The sequence below is a fragment of the Strigops habroptila genome, chromosome 5 (genome assembly GCF_004027225.2).
Source record: "Strigops habroptila isolate Jane chromosome 5, bStrHab1.2.pri, whole genome shotgun sequence".
NCBI classification, from domain to species: domain Eukaryota; kingdom Metazoa; phylum Chordata; class Aves; order Psittaciformes; family Psittacidae; genus Strigops; species Strigops habroptila.
Genome location: NC_044281.2, coordinates 50,474,925 through 50,501,245, shown reverse-complemented (window position 1 = coordinate 50,501,245; position 26,321 = coordinate 50,474,925). Strand labels below are relative to the sequence as shown.

Sequence of the window (26,321 nt, the reverse complement as noted above, 5' to 3'; positions counted from 1 at the left end):
CCACAAGCTCCAAAGGGACGGCTGGCTGAAGGTACTCTCTCACGCCAAGCATAGTTTTGATTTCTCACTCTTCTCAAGTACCTATGAAAGAGCAGATTTTCCTCTGAAGCAAGACCCTTGAAGGAAACCGATGGATATCCCCATTAATTTATACATACATTTCCTGACATTTTTCAGCAAGTCCCTCCATTGCTGTTTCTCCATTTTGCCTGGCAAAATGCCTCTCCATTTCCCTTTGCAATAGGGGTGCAGAGCACAATATCATTGTTGACTACAGCAACATAAAAAATATTATGTTGTTGTAAAATTACTTTTATGCTATGATATGTTCTTTGCATTTCAAAGCAAATCATCCATATTATAAGTAAAATTAAGTACATTTTTCTAAGGGTTGCACCAAGGGCATTTCTTTAAGCAATTCACAGACAGTTGCAGCTTTCACTCCAGATAAGCACTTTCTTTTTTCTTGAAATGCTTAACTAAGAGGATGAGTTATACTACTCACTTAACTCAGTGCTGTTCTTTATCTCGCTCCTACTTTTGTGTTAGATCAATACTGAATGCCGCAAGGCAAAAGGAAGATAATCAGATTGTTATTTTGCATTAGTTGGCCTACATGATAATGCCATTCAACTACATTTAGGAAAATCTTTTTGCTTATATGCATTACGACTCTGCACATAAATTAGTATCGGCTCCCTCGACGGACAGCTCCCTATAAACATTTACGCAGCTCTGTTGGAAAATTGTTCTTAAAATTTTACCCTGCAGTAACAACCTTCTACTGGACAATATTTAAGCTACTTCTGTACTTAGATGATGTCTGTTTTCTTGCAAACCCCTCCTTCTGAGTGTATACATAGGACATCCCTGAAGTAAACCTGATGCTTAAACATATGTCTGTAGGGTCATTTTATATGCTTCAGGGTTTCACAGTTGGCCTCCAGCTGATGCCCTGAAGGACCTGGGTCTCCTGTAGACACCATGTCATACGTGCCAACCAAAGAGCTATTTCAGCTACCCAGGGCTATCTTAACTGACACTGAATACACACGGCCAGGCAGCTCAGTCCTATCCCCCATCTTTGATGACCATCTCTCCAGGAACAGGGAACACCTTTCTTTTTTCATGTGCATATTACTGTGGAGAGCTGTATCCAACTTGAATGGCATGTGCATGTGTTTCTATAATATGGCACACTAACCAGCGAGTCATATTTAAATTAGATAGCTGTCAGTAAAATGCTGTTATATTACATATGTATTGATACATAATAAACATCAGTGCTGCTTAAACCCATCTGCATCAAGAGACAGCCAGGCTCAGCGAAGGCTTTGGACTGGAGGAGACAGAGAAGGAAAAAAAAGTAATGTATTGTAGCTCAGTAGTATTTTTGGCCTCACCATTGATCTTCGATATAATGTTCATAAATCACTTTCCTCTATATATGTATGTTTTCCTTGCTGTTTAGCATCTAAATTCAACTCTCTATTTTGGAGAGCTCTTGTGGACAGAAGCAGTTACTGACTTGGGCTGAAAAATAACAGTAGCCTGAAAAAATATAAGAGAACTCCTCCAAAACCTCAGATTTTTCTGTGGTTTCCCAGAAAGTCATAAATTGGTCCCAAACTCACTGACAGTTGGCAACTTCTAGAATGTTCACAGTGAACTAAATTTGAGGCTCTGTTATGAAACCCTGTTTTTAAAAAAACACAAATAAGAATCTAGAGCCTTAAGTTCATTTTCTATCAGATTCAATTAAAGTATCTCAGTAACTAAAGACATGAAACATAATCACTAATGACGGCCTTCCACAGAGCAGCGTGAGGATGACAACAATGCAAGCTACCTCTCTTCTCCATAAGCAGATCAGCCTGGGACAAAAAAAATGCAGTTTGGTGACCTGGATGCTAATTCCACCACAAACTTCTTGTGGAAAGCTAATGCATTATTTACATATATTCAAATGCTGTGGGGATTTGTGCGCTCGCAGTTTCTGTGCGCCGCTGGCTCAGCGTGTCTATGCTACTCATGCATAAGCAGATATTACTGAGCACAAGTTTTGCAGTATCTGTTGAGGCTGTAAATGCAGGCATCTTTCTAATTAATATCTTATTAAAGATTATGCATATCATTCTTAATCAGCTTAAGAAATGTGCCTTCAATTTTGCCTCCCTGGACAGCTACTCAGAGTTAACATAGGACTGCCCAAACCCATGCCCACTACAGCCATGGCTATATTAGGTGCTTCTACTCAAACTCTGTTGCTGTTGAAAGTTTTTGCTACTTGTGATGAAATATTGCAGCCACCTGCATTTCACTGCATATACTGATACAGTACTTGGCAGCAGAGGAGGTTGCTCCTTCTCCAAAACTAACCTACATTAATTTTCTTACCACAGAAGACTGAGCTCCTTTCAATGCACAGGTGCTCTTTTTTCAATTTTTCTTACACTTCCTTTACTTCCCAAATTGACTAATTTACTGTACACAAAAAATTAGACCAAGAATCTTCAACTTACACCAAACTGACAGAGACAACACCTGACTGCATGGGGTTGCAGCGCAATGTGGTAGGCTGGCTGAAGTTGATGCAGCTGGAGTGGGTGCACCAGCAACTGTTCCTGTCATAAATGTACTTGCGCTATCTTGAGTAACCAGCTGAAGGGAAAAATCAGACCAAGTTCATCCAATACTGATGTTAATTCCTCAGTGGAAGTGAGAAATTAGGTCATTTTTAGAAGAGCAATTCTAAGTGTTGTTTCTAGCTTTTCAAGTCTCCAGTTTCCAACAAGAAACTAGCCGAAAATATCTTCAGGGTTTCCATGGGATTGAATCTAAAGAAAACAACATTTTTCTCTCCAAGAAAAGTCCTCAGAGAGGACCCCATGAGATGAATGTATTTGAGAACACTGTGAGGCAATAACAAGAGTTTTAGAAGTCAGATTCAGAAACTTTTGACAGTTCCAGACAGAGGAAGGAAAACATCAGTATTCTAACACTTTGTAAAGCACTACAATTTTATGGTATTTTGAATGTTTTGCATCTTTAATGTCAAAACTAGCTACCTCTCACACTGCACATTAGGTGTTTTATCACTATTTCCAGTAAGAGAAACTTTAATACTGTCTTTTTTTAAAAGGTACTTGGCATTTTCAAAGCTCCAGAGGGGTTTTTGCCTGCAGCCCTTCTGCTCCTCTTCTGGAAAGGCCTGCAAGCCTGCTACTGCTACTCACCTGTTTAATCCTACAAACTGTAACAAATTAGAGGTATGGAAAGAGAATGAATATTTATTTGTTTACTCTTAAAATGTCTCAACATCCCCCATTGCTTTAAGTTGGGGGGCAGGCTGTTAAGTTTGAGTTACGAAACCAGCTTTGAGATTTCTTACTCCTTATTGAGAAAAAAGTTTAATTTTTACAGCATTTTAATCTCTAAGCCCTCAAAAATGTAAAGTTCACAGACTACTCTTACTTTAAAGTCTTACTGGAATAATCCATGCTCAAAACAAGTGCTGGTTTTCTCCCAGGTGATTTTCTCTGCATACCTATATTTTCATCGTACTTTATCCTTCTTCCAAGTCAACAGATAAACTTAAGTTTTTGAAGTCACATTATTCTGGAACATAGCAGTGAGAAGCACGTGGGGGATCACTTAGGAAGTAAATGCTCATCAGTCTTCCCTGAGCTTATATTAACTTAAAGACTAGATTAGAAGGCAATATCAAACCTTTCAGTGGAGTCATGTAAAGTGTTTTAAACTCAAGACAAATTCCGTTGCATTTAATTCCTATGTATAAGACTCTATATTAACGAATTCTTCACCAAATCTTCATCTTTTGGGGCTTTTTTCCCAAGAATTGGTTAAATTATTCTTAAATGTGACCTGGAACTATTCTGAAATAATAAAATTTTCTAAAGTCTTTACTTGGTTATCAAAACCAGCTGTTACTGATCATCAGCTTTACTCTACAACCTGAATATGATTATTAGCATGTGAAATTTGACCTCAGTTCAATGCAGAGCTTGCAAAATATGATGGTATATAGTTATACAAAGCATAAGTATTTCTACTTAAAGAAAATTTGCAGTTCTAAAGGTAAGATTAAATGCAAAATATGTAAGTACTCTGAAAATATTTTTCATTAAAATCTATCTTAAACTCCTTCCCTCCCTCCGTCTCTCCGCTCTCCCCCAAATATCTTTAAATCTAGATAAGTTGAGAAATAATTCTTATTCTTTGGACCTTCATGATGAGCCAAACCAGCATTTTTCCTTTTAAGAGTTGCTCCTTGGAACAACATGCATGGTAGAACCCAGTGGAATAATACTTGCTCACAAGCAGTGTAAAAGCGTGCATAATTTTTTAAATTTTTTATATTTTTTGGCATATGCCCTGTCAGGAGAAGGAAGCCACATGCTGGCTCTGGCTGTTCCATTGCATTAGCTATGCTGTTTCATATCACAGCCAACAACCATGAATCTGAAAAGTTTTTCATCCACAGAGAAGATGGTCTTGCTATAAAATGCTACAGCTCCTTCTGGAAAATGTAGAGAGTTGTATCACCTAAGTATATTTTTACGTTATTAATTTATAGGGTATTTTATATTGTAACATCTGGGTAAAAATGTTAAAAGGAAAGAGAAAGAAAAAAAGAAAGTCTATTGCCACATTAGAGAGGAGTCTCAAAACAATTTCTACTGTATGACCTCTTGAGCTGAAGGAGGAGTTTCCATTTCTGAAGATATTTTATTCAGAAACAACAAAAAGCCAAAAACATAAGCCACAGCTCTATACCAGCTTTATATGACCTTTGTTTTTCAAGCTAATTTACGCTTCTGTAAGACTCTCTTGAATTAGCATTGCAGGAAATTTAAATAACCCAAAGCATCAAGAAAACATCTTCTGTGTCTCAAAGAAACATCTGAAGTAGAAACTTCATTTTGCTTACAAGCTGGCAAACCTAATTAAAGGTTTTAGGATATAGTGACAGATTTGGACACTAACACATATCTAAGAAACAGGCTTCAAAGTACCACGCAGAAGCTTCTATTTATAAATATTTATCTTAAGTATTAATACAAAAATGAGAAAAAACCCTTCCTTTTACTCCCTAAGGAATTTCTCTGGAACAAACTAGATGATTTCCAGAGATCCCTTCCAACCCTAACAATTCTGTGATTCTGTGATTGCAACTAGCAACTTCTTAATTCTCACAGATATGGAGGGATTTGATATAAACACCTGTTTTAGAAAGGCTTCTGAAAATTTTTAGTTTAGCAGCAGATGACATGATGTGTGAAACCAGTGGGTCCTTCCCAGACCTTGTGGCTATACCTTCAGCTCTGCCCCATCAGTATCTCAGACAGCCTTTTCCAGCTGTGTAAGAAACATCCTCAGGGTCCAAGAGCCCACGGCATGGGTCCAGCTTTGTCATTCCTTGTTCTCTCAAACACCGCTTCTAGCATTGCACTTTTAGCTCCAGGTATAAATGCCTTTTCCACCTCTCTCAGAAGACCTGTCTTGGGTCCCTTCCAGCCCTAACGGATCTCCAGAGGATAGATAAATCTCATCAGCTGCTCTTTAAGGAGCTGAAGGTCTTGATTGCTCATGGGAATTACCTCTTCTCAGACACATCACTAGCTGCCTGTCTCACTGGCTGACAGACCTGGCTGTCCCCACAAATCTAGAGAAGCAAGATCTTCTCTCTTCCCTTCTCTGTGCTGGTCATCTATTTTCATAGTCACTCTTAATTATAGCAAAAGTGCCTCATCTTCTTTTAACCAATAAAATCTTCATCAAAATGACTGCTGCAGTACCAATACATTTGTTAGGTCACTAATTACTAAAACGTTATTAGATCAGAAACCTAAAGTGAATCTCACAGTAATTAAATAAAACTTAGAAGCTGGCATTAGAATATAATCACACTAAATCATGAAGTCACCCATTATTTTGTGTGACTTTAATGTGCTCAAACATTATACCCTTTCTGCCATAGCAGAGACCATCTAAGCTTGCCCACAGTGTAGAAACTGACACTGCAACCACGTTTTCAAATCAAGTTGTTTTGAAACCAAGTAACAAAGGGTACAAACCCATGGTTAGATGTGGTTCTGTTCCAGGAGCTGACAGTCACACAGTTGAGCTGGTGTAACATTCTGTGTGTTCCTCCACAGCCCTGATTAACTGAGTACACCAGAGGGCAAAAAAGTTGCTCTGAAACATGTTCCCCTTCCCAACATGGCTCCGTGAGCTGCTGTGCAGCAAACAGGCAACACAAAACACCTGCAGCCTGGCTACTGAAACCCAAGAAAAATCCAGACATACTTGAACTTCCCTTTGAAACACAAACTTCTTCTGAGCATATGCATAACAGAACTCTTGTTACTCTGGTTATTACTTGTTATGTATCAATTACACTCAGCATCTGCAGCAGATTTCAATAATTATTCCAGTTTTACTATTTGATTCCATCCACATTTCAACAGCATGCTATGATATTATGCATTATGCATGGTGTATATTCCTCCAGCATGTTCAGTATTCTACAGAGAAATAATGTATCCAATAAGCCCTAGAGTGAGCCTCAAGAAAGTCGTACTATCAAGTTGTCTAATAAGATCATTTGACGCATGTTGATTACGCTCAACTAAACCAGCTTTCATTTGATCAGGCAACTTGGATCATATCTTGCCTTCAGGGAAAGAAGGACAAAATCTTTATAAGTTTCCACTAAATATAAAGCTACATTATTAAGAAACATAACTCAAACTCCTTCAGCAGAACCAGAGTTAAGACAGATTTTCTAGCTCTGTGGCATTTCTTGCTGAAAGACAAGCAAATCAATCAAATGTGGTTGGATAGGGAAGATTTTCATTACATATCTTGCTTAATTTATTTTAATCCTTACTCTGTTCCTAACACACACACAATGAAGATCACAACTACATCAGTTCATTACTTTGGCAACACAAGGATAGTTGAAAATTATTCATGCAAGTATTCCTTATTTATAGAATATACTTCCTCCAAATTTTACATCATTCTATCTCTTTAGGAAAGGTGAATACGAATAATATAAATCTTGGCTGAAAGACAAACAAACAAACAGTACTTCTTTTTGTTCATCTTCGATAAAACTAGGCATAAATGCTAAACATTATTCAATGGGATATTGTTTTTTTAAAAAATGCAAGGCATAAAAAGTACCTAGGGAAATAAAGTAAAATAGTCCGGATTGCCAAAACCATTATTGATGAAGGCCAAAAATAAATTAAAGTGAGAAATGAGAAGGAAGTGGTAATTTGAAAGTGGAATGTTTATAAGCAATTCTCGACACAGTAGGAAACGAAAAGTATGTGATCCCAAGGGGCATTTCTTCCAGCTTCTCCCATACACAAATACTGCACTTCCATCGCTGCCCAAGCAGAGGTCTCTGCTCTTGCTAAGGAATGCAAAGATGAGGAAACTGAGGAAGAAGCAACTCTTCCCTCATGGGTGCTGTGCCACCAGCAAAGGGACGCATCTGGTGATACTGTGGGAAACAGTAACAGGGAGAAATACATTAGCAGCATTATTCTACACCTTACCTGAGAGCCTACAGCTGATCTATAGCTCATGATACCAGAAAATTTGACAGCAAATAATAAATTCCAGCTGAAGATTTAGAAGCCATTCAAGTTCAGACTTTGGAGTGGTTTTAAATACTTTGCCCACCAATGGTCCTTCCATGTTCAGGTACGATTTATCTTAGGGGCAGTTGCATTACTTAAGTAGCAGATTGTATATTAATATGAGAATTCAGAACTCGCCTATCAAGTGACTCTGCCCTCTTAAAAAAGTCAATGGAACTTTAGACACTTTGTCTTAAAAACAAACAAGACTGGGGTTTTGGAGACTGATGATATGAAGATTGTGCAACACTCCCTCTCTGGGTCACATTGTTCAGGCAACTTTTACTGTGAGTAAGGAGGCTATAAGTCAGATATGCACAGTGTAAGAGGACAAAGTCATTATTTATTTGGTAATATGCACAACAGACAACTAGGATAAATGAGCAATTATGCTAAGGATAAAACTGCTCTCCACCCCGATGAAACATCTGATGAGTCTCTGCTGACCAGGAAATTGTCATTTGGTGGAAAGGATGTGTTGAAATGAGGGGCTCCTTCATTTTGCTGTTTCCAATTCTCTCTTTTTTTTTTTTTTTTTTTTAGGGTTTTTACTAACTGTAGTGTCAGTACTTTTTCTCTCATAGATTGTTGTATTTCAGCTGGGTATAGAAAAGAGATAGGAATCCTCAAGGTCTCATCATCTTTAACACTAATTCTTCAGCAGCCTTGCACAAGACATTTAAGTTTCTTTAGCCTCAAGGCCCATTGTGAAAGGGAATTAATAGTGCTTAATTGTTCATCATGTTGGCATGTGGCAAGAATTCAACCATTTCTTCATGTATTTTTTCAAATGTGAATTGTCACCAATGCAAAATTCTAAATATCACAGACCTGACTCAGGAAAACACATGCAAAAAAAACCCTCTGAAAATAAGAACTTTGATTAAATAATGATTGTGGGATTAGGTCTGTTATTAAAAAGATAAAAACAGTCTATTACCTACCTTTTGTAGATTTATGTTCTCCATAAATCATAATAATGTAAAATAATACTTTAGAAGTTTCTAAACAATAATTTAGAAGTTATCAGTGTAATTTCAGTATTAATACTATCTTTGTTTTCTTAGAAACTTTTTATCATCTTTTTTTAAGCATCATTTTGAGAAAATACTGAGAATCAGAAATTTAGTATTTTCAAGAAAACCCCCTTACTGAAAACAGTTACAAGTATTTTATCTCCTTTCCTCCCCTTTCTTCTGAAAGCTTCATCAACTCAGCTCATTACCACTACATGATAGTTCTCCACTGGAAGCAAGATGAAAAATAAGACAAAAACAGAAAAAGTTAGCACAAAGTAAGGTGTGATCCCACAAGAGACAAATTTTTCCATATCTTCCAGGCTGCCTCCCATCAGCTGGGAGGGGATATTATTGACAACTCTGCTGCCATTGCTAGTACTTTTTATTTTCACTTTTCTCATATAGTCACAGAATGGTTTGGTTTGGAAGGGACCTTAAAGGTCATTTAGTTGCCATGGACAGAGACACCTTCCACTACACCAGATTGCTCAAAGCCCCATCCAACATGACCTTGAAAACTTCCAGGGATGAGGCAGCCACAGCTTCTGTGGGCAATCTGTGCCAGTGTCTCACCACCCTCACAGTGAAGAATTTCTTCCTAATATCAAATCTAAATCTACCCTCTTTCAGTTTAAAGCCATTCCTCTTTTCCTATCCCTACAGGCCCCTGTAAAAAGTCCCTCTCCAGATTTCTTGCAGGCCCCTGTAGGTACTGGAAGCTGCTCTAAGGTCTCCCCAGAGCCTTCTCCAAGGCTGAACAATCCCAGGTCTCTCAGCCTGTCTTCACAGGAGAGGTGCTCCAGCCCTCCGATCATCTTTGTGGCCTCCCCTGGACTCACTCCAACAGGCCCACATCTTTCCTGTGCTGGGAGCTGTAGAGCTGGAACAGTACTCCAGGTGTACTCTGTGAAGTAAGACTTTTACAATATAACTTTACCTTACCTACAACCTGAAACTCACAGCTGGCTCTGCTGCTGATCCCAGTTAGCCACTGTTTGGGAGACAAGAACTTTGATGCTTTCACAAACAGCTTTGGCATAAAATCATATATACATCTTCAGGCTTAGAGGTAGAGGGTGATCAGTTCCAGCCTGGATATTTTCTTGGAAAATGAAACTATGAAAGACAATGATAAATGAAATGAAATGAAATGAAATGAAATGAAATGAAATGAAATAATATAAAATAAAATAAAATAAAGAAAAGAAAAGAGAAAAGAAAAGAGAAAAGAAAAGAGAAAAGAAAAGAGAAAAGAAAAGAGAAAGAAAGAGAAAAGAAAAGAGAAAAGAAAAGAGAAAAGAAAAGAGAAAAGAAAAGAGAAAAGAAAAGAGAAAAGAAAAGAGAAAAGAAAAGAGAAAAGAAAAGAGAAAAGAAAAGAGAAAAGAAAAGAGAAAAGAAAAGAGAAAAGAAAAGAGAAAAGAAAAGAGAAAAGAAAAGAGAAAAGAAAAGAGAAAAGAAAAGAGAAAAGAAAAGAGAAAAGAAAAGAGAAAGAAAAGAGAAAAGAAAAGAGAAAAGAAAAGAGAAAAGAAAAGAGAAAAGAAAAGAGAAAAGAAAAGAGAAAAGAAAAGAGAAAAGAAAAGAGAAAAGAAAAGAGAAAAGAAAAGAGAAAGAAAAGAGAAAAGAAAAGAGAAAAGAAAAGAGAAAAGAAAAGAGAAAAGAAAAGAGAAAAGAAAAGAGAAAAGAAAAGAGAAAGAGAAAGAAAGAGAAAGAAAAGAGAAAGAAAGAGAAGAGAAAAGAGAAGAGAAAAGAGAAGAGAAAAGAGAAGAGAAAAGAGAAGAGAAAAGAGAAGAGAAAAGAGAAGAGAAAAGAGAAGAGAAAAGAGAAGAGAAAAGAGAAGAGAAAGAGAAGAGAAAAGAGAAGAGAAAAGAAGAGAGAGAAGAGAAGAGAAGAGAAGAGAAGAGAAGAGAAGAGAAGAGAAGAGAAGAGAAGAGAAGAGAAGAGAAGAGAAGAGAAGAGAAGAGAAGAGAAGAGAAGAGAAGAGAAGAGAAGAGAAGAGAAGAGAAGAGAAGAGAAGAGAAGAGAAGAGAAGAGAAGAGAAGAGAAGAGAAGAGAAGAGAAGAGAAGAGAAGAGAAGAGAAGAGGAGAGAAGAGGAGAGAAGAGGAGAGAAGAGGAGAGGAGAGAAGAGGAGAGGAGAGAAGAGGAGAAGAGAGAAGAGGAGAGAAGAGGAGAGGAGAGAAGAGGAGAGGAGAGAAGAGGAGAGGAGAGAAGAGGAGAAGAGAGAAGAGAAAAAAGAAGAGAAGAGAAGAGAAGAGAAGAGAAGAGAAGAGAAGAGAAGAGAAGAGAAGAGAAGAGAAGAGAAGAGAAGAGAAGAGAAGAGAAGAGAAGAGAAGAGAAGAGAAGAGAAGAGAAGAGAAGAGAAGAGAAGAGAGAGAAGAGAAGAGAAGAGAGAGAAGAAGAGAAGAGAAGAGGAGAGAAGAGGAGAGAAGAGGAGAGGAAGAGGAGAGGAGAGAAGAGGAGAAGAGAGAAGAAAACGAAGAAAAAGAAGAGAAGAGAAGAGAAGAGAAGAGAAGAGAAGAGAAGAGAAGAGAAGAGAAGAGAAGAGAAGAGAAGAGAAGAGAAGAGAAGAGAAGAGAAGAGAAGAGAAGAGAAGAGAAGAGAAGAGAAGAGAAGAGAAGAGAAGAGAAGAGAAGAGGAGAGAAGAGGAGAGAAGAGGAGAGAAGAGGAGAGAAGAGGAGAGGAGAGAAGAGGAGAAGAGAGAAGAAAACGAAGAAAAGAAGAGAAGAGAAGAGAAGAGAAGAGAAGAGAAGAGAAGAGAAGAGAAGAGAAGAGAAGAGAAGAGAAGAGAAGAGAAGAGAAGAGAAGAGAAGAGAAGAGAAGAGAAGAGAAGAGAAAGAAGAGAAGAGAAAAGATAAGAGAAGAGAAGAGAAGAGAAGAGAAGAGAAGAGAAGAGAAGAGAAGAGAAGAAAAAAGAAAAGAAAGAAAGAGAAAAGAAAAGAAAGAGAAAAGAAAAGAAAAGAGAAAAGAAAAGAAAAGAAAAGAAAAGAAAAAGAAAAGAAAAGAAAAGAAAAGAAAAGAAAAGAAAAGAAAAAGAAAGAAAAGAAAAGAAAAGAAAAGAAAAGAAAAGAAAAGAAAAGAAAAGAAAGAAAAGAAAAGAAAATGCATGGTATACAGTGAATTGATACTCTGCAGGACTGGGCTCACTAATAAAACAAATATCTAGGGACTGATTTCTTACTCCATTATGCATTATGATGGCTCATAATTGATTACTGATGTATACAATCTCAGCATTTTCCCTTTACTGAACATTTTCATACTACGATGCCCCAAAATATTTCCATTATAAGTCTTTAATGGCAGAAATATATTGTATCCATCTTCTATCGACCATCATCTGCTATGCATTACTCCGTGTCAGAGGGAGTAGTCATTACTGTTCAAGAATGCCAACTTTTTTAGACAGATAACCAAGAGAACCTAAGTAGTACATTGAAAAACTGCCATCCAGCCTTTTCCCTTTTTATATTTACAATTTGCATTTATCTTTTCACTCTTCCAATATGTTACTTCTCCAAGATATTTCCTCTAAGATATTTTATTGTTTGTTTACAGTAATTTAGCTACTTCATCAACCATTTAGATGATATATTTACTCAGCTACTTCATCTGGAACATGTTTCCTTTTATGTCTATTAATCTACATTGCACTTTCTACAGCAGAATTGTAGCTATTCAATAATTTAAACTTTGACATGATGAGACTTTGCCAAACATTCACAGTACTGTTCTGGAGAACTCTTACATTATCGCATACTACTTGATATATTCTATACCTGTAGGTATCCAACATTTTAATTTAAAAAGTTAAAATATAAATGCTAATTGTGTAAGTGTGCATGATCACACAGGTCATCATTAGAAGCCAGATTTTATTAAATTGAAGCCAAAATTTGTCATAAACTGTTATGTTCGTAATTTCATTCCTTTGTTCTATATCTAGAGACTATTAAAGACTGATCTCTGAGGTTTCAGATACGTACTGTCTGCTTTCTCCGCAGTAACAATATAGAATAATGAGCACTGCATTGCTCTTCAAATAACAATTGAGCTGAGCAAGAAGGCAGCTTAAGAATTCTTAGTGTTTTTAAAAATACTGTGCCATAAAAAACAAAATTCTGTCCAAAAACACTGCATCAGTTGCAGGTACTTTTCCAAGATCTTGCAACTCATTTTTTCTGCAGTGTGTGCAGCACACATCAAATTAGAGTATACAGTACTTATCTGATTACAGTCTAAAAATTAAATATAAAAATCTTGAGTCTCAAATGCAGGTTTTGTTTCGTTCAAACTCATTCTATTTCCATGGCATGTAACCCATGTCAATTTTATTTTATAGGGCTTTGTACAGAATGTACTCAGAGGGTGACACATGCAGAAAAAAAACCATCTGTAAAACTTTCTCAAGCTGAGAAATAAGTTTTTTAAGATCATGCAATGATGATTTTTTTTCTTCATCAGAATTTGGTGCTAAATGATTCCAATCTGGAGGTATAAAAATATGTTTCAGGAGGAAAGAGGACAGATTTGTTGAAACTTAAAAGCTTTTTCAACTATTCCACGTAAAAATGCAAATATGCTCTATAAAAGCTGTTTTAATTACAGAAATCTTCGTAGGTATGGAGACCCAAATTCTCTATTGGCCCAGCTCTCATGCAGCATCAAGAGAGTTACTTCAGCGAACAATTTTATGCATAACACTCATTCTGAACACTGCCTGAGACTATAAATACACTTATTTCATGCAGCTCTAATCCAGTAGAAAAATTACAGAGCTGTGCAAGGAACACAAGGCCAGGCAGAAACTGTTGAAGCAAGTTCAGAGGAGGGCCACAAGGCTGCAGCACCTCCTGTATGAAGACAGGCTGAGAAAGTTGGGGCTGCTCAACCTGGAGAAGGCTGCATGGAGTCCCCATAGCAGCCTTCTAATATCTGAAGGGGGCCTACAAGGATGCCGGAGAGGGACTCTTCATAAGGGATTGTAGTGATAGGACAAGAGGTAATGGGTCTAAACTTAAACAGGAGAAGTTCAAGTTAAATATAAGGAAGAAGTCCTTTACTGCAAGGGTTGTGAGGCACTGGAACAGGCTGCCCAAATAAGTGGCAAATGCTCCATCCCTGGCAGTGTTCAAGGCCAGGTTGGACAGAGCCCTGGGGGACATGGTCTAGTGTGAGGCATCCCTGCCCATGTCAGCGGGGGTTGGAACTAGATGATCTTAAGGTCCTTTCCACCCCTAACCAATCTATGATTCTAAATGGCATCAGATGCTTGATGGGTTTCTCCAGTAAATGTGACCTCACTTGGCAAGCAACTAGTGTCACCAGAGACTTCTAAATCACTGAGGCAGAAGAAGCAACCAGAAAGTTCGGGAAATGTTTAGAGAGGAGGAAATACTATTAAAAAAACCAAACAAAAACACACAAAAAAAACATATACCAGAAAATCACTAATCTTTCCCTAATTATTTTGTGGATTTGTTTTTTATGAGCTTCTGTTTGCCCTCTGCAATATTTGCATAACCAAGTTTCAGAGACATTAATGTTCCCAGCAAACACATTACAGCTGTTGAATTATAAAACTGTGATTTTTCAAACTCCAGACTAAATCTATACAAAAAAAATACATACTCATGGATGAGATTTTACTGAAGGCAACTGTGGGGAATTCACAGCTCAAAAATTATCACAAGGAGAGAGTCATGGGTGGCATATATTTGGTCTCTAAATATACAAATCCTTGGTTGTACTGACTTCCTGAATTCAGACAATATCATGTGGAAAAATAGCTGAAAATACTTCTCCCATGCAAACAACATACAAATACACCCAGATGGAAATGCAAAGTCACCAAACCCTTGCTCTGTAGCACAAAGGAAAATAAAGTGAGAGGCCTCAGCTCTCTTCACTGTAGTGCTAAGGTTACTCTGACCTTCAGGCAAGCTGGGTCAGCATGGTAAGTCAGCAGAAAGTTTCCTCCCACCTCCGAAAGGGAAGTGGTTGGAAAAACTCAACATAAATCAGCAGGTGCAGGATCTCTCCCCAGGTGAACATCATTACCCCCAGAGGTGACAGCTTGTGACCCTACCCTGGACTCCACCTTTCCAGTTTTTAGCTCCATCCATTAGATATTATGTCCTGTACAAAAAAAAAAAAAAAAAAAAAAAAAAGCTCAACTAAGTAATTACTGATATGTGTATAAGTTATAGCAAGAAAGCCTTTAGTCAATCATTCCAGCCCTCCTAAAATGCTTTTACAGATTTGGATTAGCAGGAGAGGGGGAGAAAGGATCCTTACAAGCAGCAGAAACTAATACGTCCCGCAAGGGGCCAATGCAGTAGCACAGAAGTTTCCTTCCAACCTCAAGGAGGAGCAAGGTTAGGACAGAGACTGAGTAAACAGACTATCGTGCTGCTCAGTGCCACACATGCTGGATTTGCTTGTACAGCTAAAATGTGAGTGATGGAAAAGCTCAAAAGCTTTGTAGGGTTGATTCCTTTCAGCACTCAGGAGCTGCGATGGTAATCTCAGAACATGTCCAAACTTGTTTATACCAACAACGGGCAAACAGTTTAAAGCAAAAAATAAGAAGTCTCCTCCCTTCCCTAGATTTACTTGTACAGCTAAAATGTGAGTGATGGAAAAGCTCAAAAGCTTTGTAGGGTTGATTCCCTTCAGCACTCAGGAGCTGCGATGGTAATCTCAGAACATGTCCAAACTTGTTTATACCAACAACGGGCAAACAGTTTAAAGCAAAAAATAAGAAGTCTCCTCCCTTCCCCAGATTTACCCAAAAAGCTAAACTAAGCCTAAAGTCTTCTCTGCTGTTCAATGAGACCAGCCTTAGCTCACGTTTTAGGACACCAGGTTGTGTGTGCCCATGAACAGCCCATCGAGCTGAATGCAGAGGGAACCACGTGTGCCGATGCTCCCAGGGTGCACGCAAAGATGGGGACATGGCAAAGCCAGACCCACCACAGCCAGAAAGCGATGCACCAGAAAGCAACCACCCAAGCCCAAGGAGGCAGCAAGGCCGGGCGAGGGGATGGTTGGGCCATCAGGGTGGGGGAAAACAGAGACAGATTTTGGCTCCCAGTTATCACGCACAAGGAATTATAAAAGCTATTTTTTAACATGATGCTCATGTCTGCAGGTCATCTCTGCAGCAAATATGTTTGTGGCATTAATTCCGCACTGGCAGACTGATGCAGCTTTCAAGCTGAGTAAGTGTTTAATGCTGTAAAGGAAAGCAGGGGGAAAAGTATTTCCTTTAGATAAATTCCTTAATTGGGAAGTGAGAAATTCTCCTGCCTAAGCAACTGATCGAAAAGAAGTTCATTTCAATATGTAAACCTGCTATTCCTCTATAACATTCAGGGAAAACTAAGCCAAAAAAAGAGACACTTGCCTTTACATTGCTGAAACCACAACTTTAAAAACATAAAAAAGGCTAATAAACCAATATGATTTAAACAAAGTTTCTTGATTGTTGCACTGAATAGTAAATCTAGCACCAGGCGCACCAAATTGCCAGATCACTGACTGAACATTGCCCACAACAGCAAGGCTGAGGAAATGGGGTCCCTGGAGGGGCACTCAGCCCTCACGACTGACATCTAATGGTTGTGGAGATCAGCTTCCCTTAAGCTTAATGGAATTTGGTGTATTGAATCACACGGCACTGGAGATCTCAGAGAAAAACTCCAATACCTTCCCCACTTACGCAGAAGCATGAATGGGGCATTTAGTGCCACCAGTGTGACCACTGGGCATAGGCATCTGTCTGCCCTTTCTCCTTCCCCCACGAAAACCCTTCAGCAGGTCTCAGTTTCATCCACACAGAAAATGTTTGCATCTCACTTAGCCACAGGGTGAGAGAAATCTCTATCTACCACACCTACAGATGAAAACCAGAGCTCTCTGAAGAACAGCCACAACACCAGCCAGGGACCTCCCCTTGGGCAAAGCACAATTAGTGCAGAGAATTAGGATCACTGACAGGGGTCAGAAAAGCACTTGCCCAAGAGTTAGCAGCAGGAGGAGGAATAGGATTACGACCTGAAAGAACAGGCCAACCTTTGAATACAAAGTTCAACTTTCTAATGATACAAACATTAAAGCAAATTTGATATTAAGTGCTATTATGTCGTAACTTTCTCAAGCTACAGGAAAATAGAAACCTAAACATTGCCCTTTAATATAATACAATATTGTTCTTTAATATAATACCATCAATTTTTCTGTGCTTAGCAACCCACTAAGCACCTCTGATGTTCACTACTGTAAATCACAGGAGCTTGCACACTTTTGATTCATAAATAGCTTTAATTGTGATTTCTCCACAACTATGTTAATGTAAAAATTCTTAGAAATCTGTGAGTAGAAGTATCACTGGATTACTATACCCAAAATCTCTTACTTAGAAAGGTAGCCAGGTTTTACAAAAATTAATAGGCTTAATATTATTATCAGAATATTCATCTTTATAAGTTACATCAATTAAAACATTACAGAGTAAGTTTAAAACAACTTATAATTTTGAAAAGACTAAGAATTTAACACCTGTGTACTGTCATTCGCTCTCATGGTGCTAAACTATTATTGCACAGGAAGCTAAATCTGGACAAAGATTACCAAAATATTATCTTGGAATGCTTCCAAAGCACTTTTTTAAAGAGAAAAATTTAAAAAGGGAAAAAAAGGGAACAGTTTTGTAAAATTATTGTCTTAACTTTTTCAACAAACTCATGGTTTTGGCTTTTTTTTTTTTTTTTTTTGTTACTGTTTCTATGTTACTACACAAATCAAGGGACCTGATCTTAACTTTGCCCTTGTTTATATTCTTCTAGGTTTCTTCCCCCCATTGCCTAACCCTTCTAAAGATATACGTATGTATATAATATATACACACACACATAAAGCAAACAAAACTAGGTGTAGAAAGCCTATTTAATGTGGTCAAAACATTGGTTTCTTCCCCAGCATGAGATTTGTGGACACTATGCTATCTTGCTTCTAGGGGGTCACACTGAGATAACACTGCAAACCTCACCTCTGACACTTCTCAATAAAAGTAGGATATCTCTGTCTCCTGGTTTCTCTTTAAGGCTCTGACTTTCTGTTACAATTTTAGTGTGACTGGCCAGATCTAGCAATGTAATCTAATCTAACAGCCAATATCCTTATTAGCGGGGTTTTTTTTAGCTGAAGCTAGAATACAATACTCCATTCCAATCTTTCTTGACAGCTGCCTTTTAACAGCCACACTTGAGATCCCACCTTCTTGTGACTCGTATGCCTTTGCCTTCTGCCAAGCTGCCGTCACAGCCTTGAGGTGTCCTTCCACTATCATCTCCGTTTCCTTCTCAACTTTCTGTAACACTTCCACAGGGCTCGCCCTCCACATGCTTTTCCCTTGGTAAGGTCACACCCAAAGTCAAACTGAACAGCTGACTCCAGCGTGGTGGAATCACAAACCGGTTCAGTTCCAGCCCCTCTCTTTCCAAACTAAAATTTTGCATTATTTTTCTGATATATCCTCAGGAAAGAGGTCAGCAGCTTAAAACCAGCAACACCAACACTAAGCTTTAAACATCCTTGGACTTGATCCCACCTACCTTGAGGCCCCTGGACGGCACCAGCATCCTTCCTCTTTCCAGCACTCCTAATGTGGGGATGAGCCCCCTTAGATGCTCGCAGCACCCGCCCACTGTTCACCTTGTTAGCTGGTGCTGCCTCTGCCATGAACACTGAGACAGTAGCATTTTAAAGCACAATTCCCTCAAACTATTTTACTGTTTATATTTACTATGAAATGAATCACACCCTCATCTGCAGCAGCTGCCTTAACTTCACAGCTCAGGACTGTGAAGAGTCTTTAATTACTCTGATTCTAGGTATTGCTTTCCCTTAGGTACCTTGGGTTGGCGTACATTGCTGTGAATTGCTCTTAACTCCATTCACAGTGTGATGAACCTGCATGTCTAATTATCTTTCTTTGAAACTAAAAGCCACTGAGGCATTCTGCCACTATTAGGTGCCTCACTTTTAAGAATCATAGAGGTTAATTTTGCCTAAGATGATTCTTTGCTTCTGCCACATACTGCTGGTAATACTGGTGTTGCCAACACATGAGAAGCCGGACACCAAACGATTAACAGAGCACAATCACTAACCTGATGTTACATGATTTAACATTTATAATTCAATTTGAGGACCTCAGATAAAAATCTGAAAACATTAAAAACATGAAAGGTCCTAAATAAATTCCAAAACAATGTTCAGATGGTAGACAGCATGCAGGTCTTACCATGCTAAGTGTAAGAACAAAATACTGACCAAAATAAGCACAAAATAAGCACTTTACACATGTTTAGTAAAATAGTTTTGTATTAAAGAATGAGAAAGATTAAATTCCTCATAATGTGCTATCCTTTCAAGAAAGTGTTATCTAACACTCACAGACCCATATCTTACGTCCCTTCAAAGAGAATCAAACTTAATGCCCTATTTCTTAAAGTAATGATTTGCAGTAGGAAAATTTTTATTTGATTACAATCTAGGAAAGTACTAACCTATTATTAAATATAATTTATCATTATGTTCATGTATATTTGTGTATATTAGTTTTAAAGTGACCACCTTCTGAATTACTAGCATTGTCATTAAATTGGAAGCTATAAATTGTATATGTATTATATGTGCTGGTGCGCACAGCTATATATATTATATATATCAAATCTATACCACAGAATCAGGCTCTATATACTTAAATATATAGAAATATCCAACTTTTACACATTTTGCTAATTGCTTTTAAGTTCTATGAAAACAGCAGGGAATTAAGAACGGAAAGTTTTGAAAGCACATTAACAATGTGTACAGGCAAAGAAAAGCCAGCAAACATAACCCAGCAGTGAGTTCACAGCAGGCAATGGAACTGAATTCCCCTGCAAGGGATGCCCCAACTGCTTCCACTCCTGCTGAGCTGTGCTGGGCAATTGCTGCTGTGATGCAGCACTGAGTGTCACATCTATGCTGACATTGGTGCTCCTTACAGCACGAGCTTGGGGTTAGATACTATCTCTTTCCCTTTCTCTCTCCTTTTTTTTCTTTTTAATGGTACTATGGGAGGTTTTTGCCTGGTACTAGTTTTGTTCCAATTGATACAAATTGAAAGTCACCCAAATAAACTACTCTTGATGCTACCTTTGGCATAGAGCAATTGTTTCTTCATAGACTGGAAGGGGAAAATAGAAGTATTTCAAAAGTTGGGGTTTTTTTCTCATTCCTTCAGCTTTTTATTTGTAACTGTTCATCTTCTTATGACGGAGGAAGGTTATTTTTAAAAGCAAAAGGCACTGGTTATTCTCTGGTTGTACAGATGTCGGCAAGGAGACAGAAACAATACAGAACAGTAATATGTGGAAATGGGAAGATTTACAAGTTGTGATTAGTTCTTCAAATTTCCATCTAGAGACCTCCAGCTTGTTTTCCCTGTATGCATGTGTCATCATGGCTGTCTTTTTGGTCTGCAAAATACAGGTCCCTACACACCTTCAGACAGAGTATCAATAACAGGATGAACAGAAGGGCACTGTACATCTGGTCAGCATTTATGACAATAAAAATATTTACTTTGCTCTAACCATGCATTTTGAAACAGCCACATCCAGAGATGTGACAGCAATCTACCTTCCCCATCACCAGCCTGCTTCTAGCCTCCAGTGCTACATCCACACTGCACCTCCCCAGAGGTATGGTTCCTCACATGCCAATTTAAACTTCCACATGGCACAGCAGTTCTCTAATCACAGAATCATACCATGGAATCACAGAATGGTTTGGATTGGAAGGAACCTTAAAGATCATCTAGTTCCAAGCCTCCTGCCACAGGCAGGGATACCTTCCACTAGACGAGGTTGCTCAAAGCCCCATCCAACCTGGCCTTGAACACTTCCAGGGATGGGCAGCCACAGCTTGTCTGGGCAACATGTTCCAGTGCCTTACCACTCTCACAGGAAAGAATTTCTTCCTAATAACTAATTTAAATCTACCCTCTTTCAGTTTAAAGCTATTCCCCCTTGTTCTATCACTACTTGCCCTTGTAGAAAGTCCCTCTCCAGATTTCCTGTAGGCTCCTTTTAGGTCTGCTATAGGTCTCCGTGGAGCCTTCTCTTCTCCAGCCTGAACAAACCTAACTCTCTCAGCCTGTCTCCACAGCAGAGGTGCTCCAGCCCTCAGCATCTTGGTGGCCCTCCTCTGGACTCACTCCAACATTTCCATGCCCTTATGCTGGGGGCCCCAGAGCTGGACGCAGTACTGCAGGTGGGGTCTCATGGGAGTGGAGTAGAGGGGGAGAAACACTGCTTTTGATGCAGCCCAGGGTCATCTAATCATCTAATGCCTTAAACAAAATGCTACACAAACCTACTAGTTTTAAATGCATCACTTTTTCTTCGGTGTTTTGCATTATTATGATGCCGGAAACTGCCTTCCTAGCAATGATACAGCCATGTAATATTTGTGCTCTTTCTTACGTATTATCCTGGATAATTCATAACTGAACACTCACTGAGATTATGTCAGTGACTTGCTTTTGATGTAATGGATTTCAGAAATGCTGTTCATTTTAAGGGATTTCCTAAACAGCTGGTAGATTTGGCTGATTCTCATACCTGCACAAAGCTTGTTCTGTGCACACCCTGTGAGCATTTAAAGATCTTTGTACCTGAAGTTTCAACCTAAAAAGTATTACCAAGCAGTCTTTATGAACAGGAACAGCTACACAGTATGTCTCTACCTTTAGGAGGAGGTGCGTGTGCAACAGCTTTCGGTAGCAGGCAGATGCTTCCTGCTAAGGTGCAGGTTTGGTGTAAAAATCCTAGTTGCTGTAAACACACATATAAGCTCACAGGGAACACAACAAACCCTGTTTATATATGTGCTCCTCAACCTAATTGCAAATAGAAACTATTAGGAAACCACTCTTCATTAATTACTGAGTGTTAAAACACAACCATAATAAACCTGAAGTGTAAAAATTTCTGGTACTATCCCTGGATACTAATGGAACTTGCTGCAGAATTTTTCCTAAGGACATATCTGCTCTTGCCTTTTATAGTTTACAGTCTAAAAGCTAATGAATAAATAAAAGTGAAAGGAAGGCAGGGAAAAAGGAAGAGTAGAGGAAAAAGGTATAACACACATATTATATTACACAGTAATTATGTGCTTCTGAAATGCCAATTAGTAACTCCTTCCATGATCCAGCTCACAGCCAGATCAATATTAGGTTGATAACAGCAAAGAGTCATGATCTGGTAGAGAATGTTCTATTATTAAAGAATGTAATGAATAGGGAAAGCCACAGAAATATTAGCTTAACTCCTCTTTTTTTTTTTTTTAAGTGCAAATTGTAGTCCTGACTGTGTTAAGAGCACAACATAAGGATTTCTCTTCTGTGGTCCCCATAATTTCAGTACAAATGTTTGGTTTGAAAGAATTTATAATGGCAGACCCTAGCCAGCCAAGAGAATAATCCTTTTCTATTTCTGGGGTTTGATTTTTTTTTTTTTTCTTTTTTCCTCTTAACAGGGCAAACAATGTTTTAACAGACTTTGTCCTCTGTCAGGGAAAAAAATAATAAAAAATTAAAAAAATCATTTGGCCATCAGTGCAACATGAAAATGCACAACTATAGAGTGATTCCTCTGGAAGAGGTAATTTACTTGCCATGTAGACAAGACGAGCCAAGATTGTGAAGAATAAAACCAGGTTCGTTGCCCTGGAGTGGCTCCTGAAGTCAAGGCTATAATGATACAGAAATAAGGCAGGGGTTTAGCATTCCCAGCTAGACCCTAAAAGTTTTTGTTACAGATCTCAGAGTGAAAGATCATCATTCATACTAGTGTCAGCAAGGTGGTAAGATCTGCAACTGTTTCAGAAGATCTGTTAAAAGGCTTACAGGTAAAAGGCAGCTTTATCAGGAGATTTTGCATTTTATTCAAGGAGTTTGGTATCTTTGGGGTTTTTTTTCCTTGCCTTAGATTTCCTCTGTCAACTTCTTTCTCCACCACCAAAACTACTTTGGATGCAGTACACTCAGTTCTCAGTGCTCATGGATGCAGAGTTGTACCCTTCTCTCAAGAAAGAATTATATGAGAAAGAGAAAGGATGTCCCTATGTCCAGGCACCAGCCCTCCTGCTGTCCCAGGCTGGTTCAGCGCAGGAACTGTCACAGATAAAGTTTGCATGATTCAATTTACAAGTGGCTTGTTCTACTTTTTGTTATGTGGATTTGACAGTTTATGCTGCATTACAGAGCAGTGAACAGCTGATCCAATAAACACTGAGAAGTAACATTACATTGATCGTAACACACAGGAGTTGAGATGTCATGGGTTCGTGTGCTGGAGAGAAATAAAAAGAGAAAAGAAGCAGTTTTATAGATGTCATTTCAGTAGGTATGAAGTTTTCCTGTAACCTTTCTTCTTTAATCTTCACAATTGCTGGAACTAACACTGTTCCTTTGCAAATTATAATTAATATGCAATTTATATTTGTCTGATCACTAATGATGTATTTTTTAAGTAATTTCCAATACAAGGTCCTCATTACCATAGGGCACTTACTGCTCGTCTATGGCCATAAATACTTTCTCATGGCATACCCATTTGCCTAGTATGGAAGCACTTGAAACTATTTATAAAGCACATTTTACACCTGACACATTGAATTAAGAGCAGAAAAATGAGAGTTTTCCAATGGCAGCACTATTACTATGTTGGTTGTAAAATGGACTTGTGTCTAGAAGGCTCTGATTCATGTTTTCTCTTTTTGAAGACTATTGACTTGTCTGGGTCTCCTTTTTTTTTTTTTTTTTTAAACGGCATATTGATATTGGTTGTTGTTTTGGCTTAGAAATCCAGTCAAATGAGTTTAATAAATGTTGCTGTCAGTGAAACATTAGCATTGGCTGTCCCAATGTAAGAGGGAAATACTTCCCAGAGCAAATATCACACTGCTCTCGGTTCTTTGGTACTTTCAGAGATAGACCTGGAGAGGATGAAATTATTTTAAGCAATTTAATATTATATATGCTGACTCTTTGAAGTGGGCCAGGGCAATTGTAATTCATCACTTCCCATGACCTTGCCCATTTGAGCATGAACTAACCGGCCGTTTATGGTGTGATGAATACAGTTATCTGTTACACAACAGGTCATTAGAGCCACAGGTCAATCCTCACCTCTTTCCCCAGCCTTACAGACATTCTGCATTACTGATTATACACTGCAAAGTGTAATGCAGCCTGTATAAACCCAACAGCGCCATTAGAAGATTTATACCTCTAATCCCCTCCTGTCTCAGCTCTAAGTCATGATTTTCATTCCCAGCACTAACTAGATAAAGACTAACTGACAATTTAACACCATGTGCAGTTCAGCTGCTCCTTCTGAGAAGACAAACAAACCCCAAAGCCCCCAACCCTGCCTGCAAACGGAGAGAAACCCCAGCAGCTCTCCTCGCCCTACACGAACCTGCGCACTGCCTCACACCGGCTGATCCTGAGTCGTCAACAGCAAAGTGAACTTTTCAGGCTCTCACATCACTCAATGAAACAAAATAGCTAGTGTAAAATTTCTTGATGCTATTTTTCCAAAACTAAGAATCAATAATCAAATACTGTCTCCGATTGCATTGTTATTTCAAAAAAAATCCAAAACACATTTCTGCAGAGATACTCCCTACTGAATGTAAATCTGTTTAGGGATTTCATTCTATCACTGTAGAGAGCAGTAACTCGGCTAGAAACTAGTTTTAGATCAATGCAAAGGCAGGATCGCATTAGAAGCTGGGAAAGAAGGCAGGCAAGGAGAGAGCCCACTGTTGCCCTGGGTCTTCCCCCACCATCATCCTCACTGCCCAGCCACAGCACCCACACCCATCTCTCACTCGTGAGGAGAGTACCACCAGGAAACATTCTGCCTCCTATCTTCCTGGATAGTTCCCACCAGGCGACGGCAAAATCACGACCAACAAGTCGATTTGATATTATATTCCTCAACCACAACCTTTACCCATACCCCTACTACAGAGTAATGATGAGGGAGGCAACAACAGCTCCATGCCCAGCAGCCACCTCCTCCAGTGCAAACTTTCGGAAGGGGCCGGCGAAGGATTGCAGGTAGCACAGCCGGGAGCCCCGGCACACGCGGGGAAACCAGCGGGCGAAGTGGCAGCAGCAGCCGCCGCCCGCCCCGCGCACTACCCGGCGCTTCGCCCTGCCCTGGAGCGAACTTTCCCCGCGCCCGACACGGTTCCTTCCGCTACCCCGGCGGGTGAGCGGGCGCAGAGGCGACCGGGCGAGCACCGCAGCCGCTGCCGCCCGCCCCGTTCCCAGGCGCCGGCCCTACCTTGACGGCCCGGGAGGACTGACACTGGACGTGGTGGGACACCGTCGCCGTCTGGTTCATATTGCCGCCGCGGCGCGCACCGAGTCCGGCGGCGCGGCGGGCTGCGGGCACGGGGCGCCCGCGGTCCCTGCGCCTCCGAACAGCCTGGAGGGGAGGTCCAGCTCCGGCTGCAGCTCCAGCGGCTCCGCGCCCAGGGGCGCCGAGACAGCTCCGCCCGCCCGCCCGCTCCGCCCGGCACCGCCCCGCACCGCCCGCCGGGATCACGGCTGCGCTGGGGCCGGGTCGGGCCCAGAAGAAGCGCAGTGCCCTCGCTCCCGCGTTGTGCAGCAGAGCCTGAAGGGATTAGCCTCTCTGAGAAAGCCAAACCCCACAGTGCTCTTAGCTGAAATTAACAGGATCGCAGCAGAAAGTTTATGCTGGATGCTGCTTTCTTCTTGTTCCCCCGCATTTTCTTCCTTCCTCCTTCCCCTATTCCCTTCTGCCGCCCCTTCCTTAGGTTCTAAAACGACTGCAGCCCTCTGCGGTATTGGCATACAGGCGTTGTTCTGTAACACAAGTACGAGACGCAAGCATGAGCCTCTCATCCATTGCCACTGCACACGGGATCTCTGAAATCTCTGGAGTTTACTGCTAGAGCTCCACGTTTCCCTATAGATCAAAAGAAGTGCATCTCTGATTGAGACTTTCACCCAAATAACTTTTTGTGGGTTGGTTTGAGGTACAGTCTAAAAAACTATCCCCCCCAGACTCATGAGCAGGACTTGCCAGAAACATATTGAAATGCTCTTTCCACAGATTCAGCCCAGAGCTGATAGCAAAGCCAGAGGATTTGCGGACAGAAGTTGGTAAATTCACTGAGCAGATTGTGACACCTCAGGCTGATAATGAGCAAGCAGTATTTTGCATATACATAACATTCCTAAATTATCTCTTACTTTAGAGAAACCTCTCAGTAAAACAAGACACGGTGCCAAACAGCAAGGTGTTCCAGGGGCATCTTTGGGGGTGCGTGGAACTGCAACCGAAGCAGGTAAAGTCAGTTCAGGAGGAAGTGAAGAAAAAGGACAGACTAGAGCTAGAAGCCATGGCACAAATATCCCAAAGAAACTGCTGATTTGGAGGCTCTCACTGTGTGAGACACCAGCTTCAGGCATGCCTGAAGCATCTGCTCTTTCAAGAGAGAGGTTGTTGAGCACTATTTGATACTGTATCA

The 26,321-nt window shown here is 39.7% G+C and overlaps 1 protein-coding gene across 1 annotated transcript in view; it reads right to left on the bottom strand.

Annotated features, from left to right (window-relative positions):
- Nucleotides 1–25,169, bottom strand: part of DPP10 (dipeptidyl peptidase like 10) — a 557,376-nt gene extending 532,207 nt beyond the window's left edge. Inside the window, exon 1 of the mRNA XM_030487513.1 lies at nucleotides 25,109–25,169. Coding sequence (XP_030343373.1) covers nucleotides 25,109–25,168 — 60 coding nt within the window. The 5' untranslated portion in view covers nucleotide 25,169. The remainder of the gene's footprint in view (nucleotides 1–25,108) is intronic.
- Nucleotides 25,170–26,321: the final 1,152 nt, after the last annotated feature.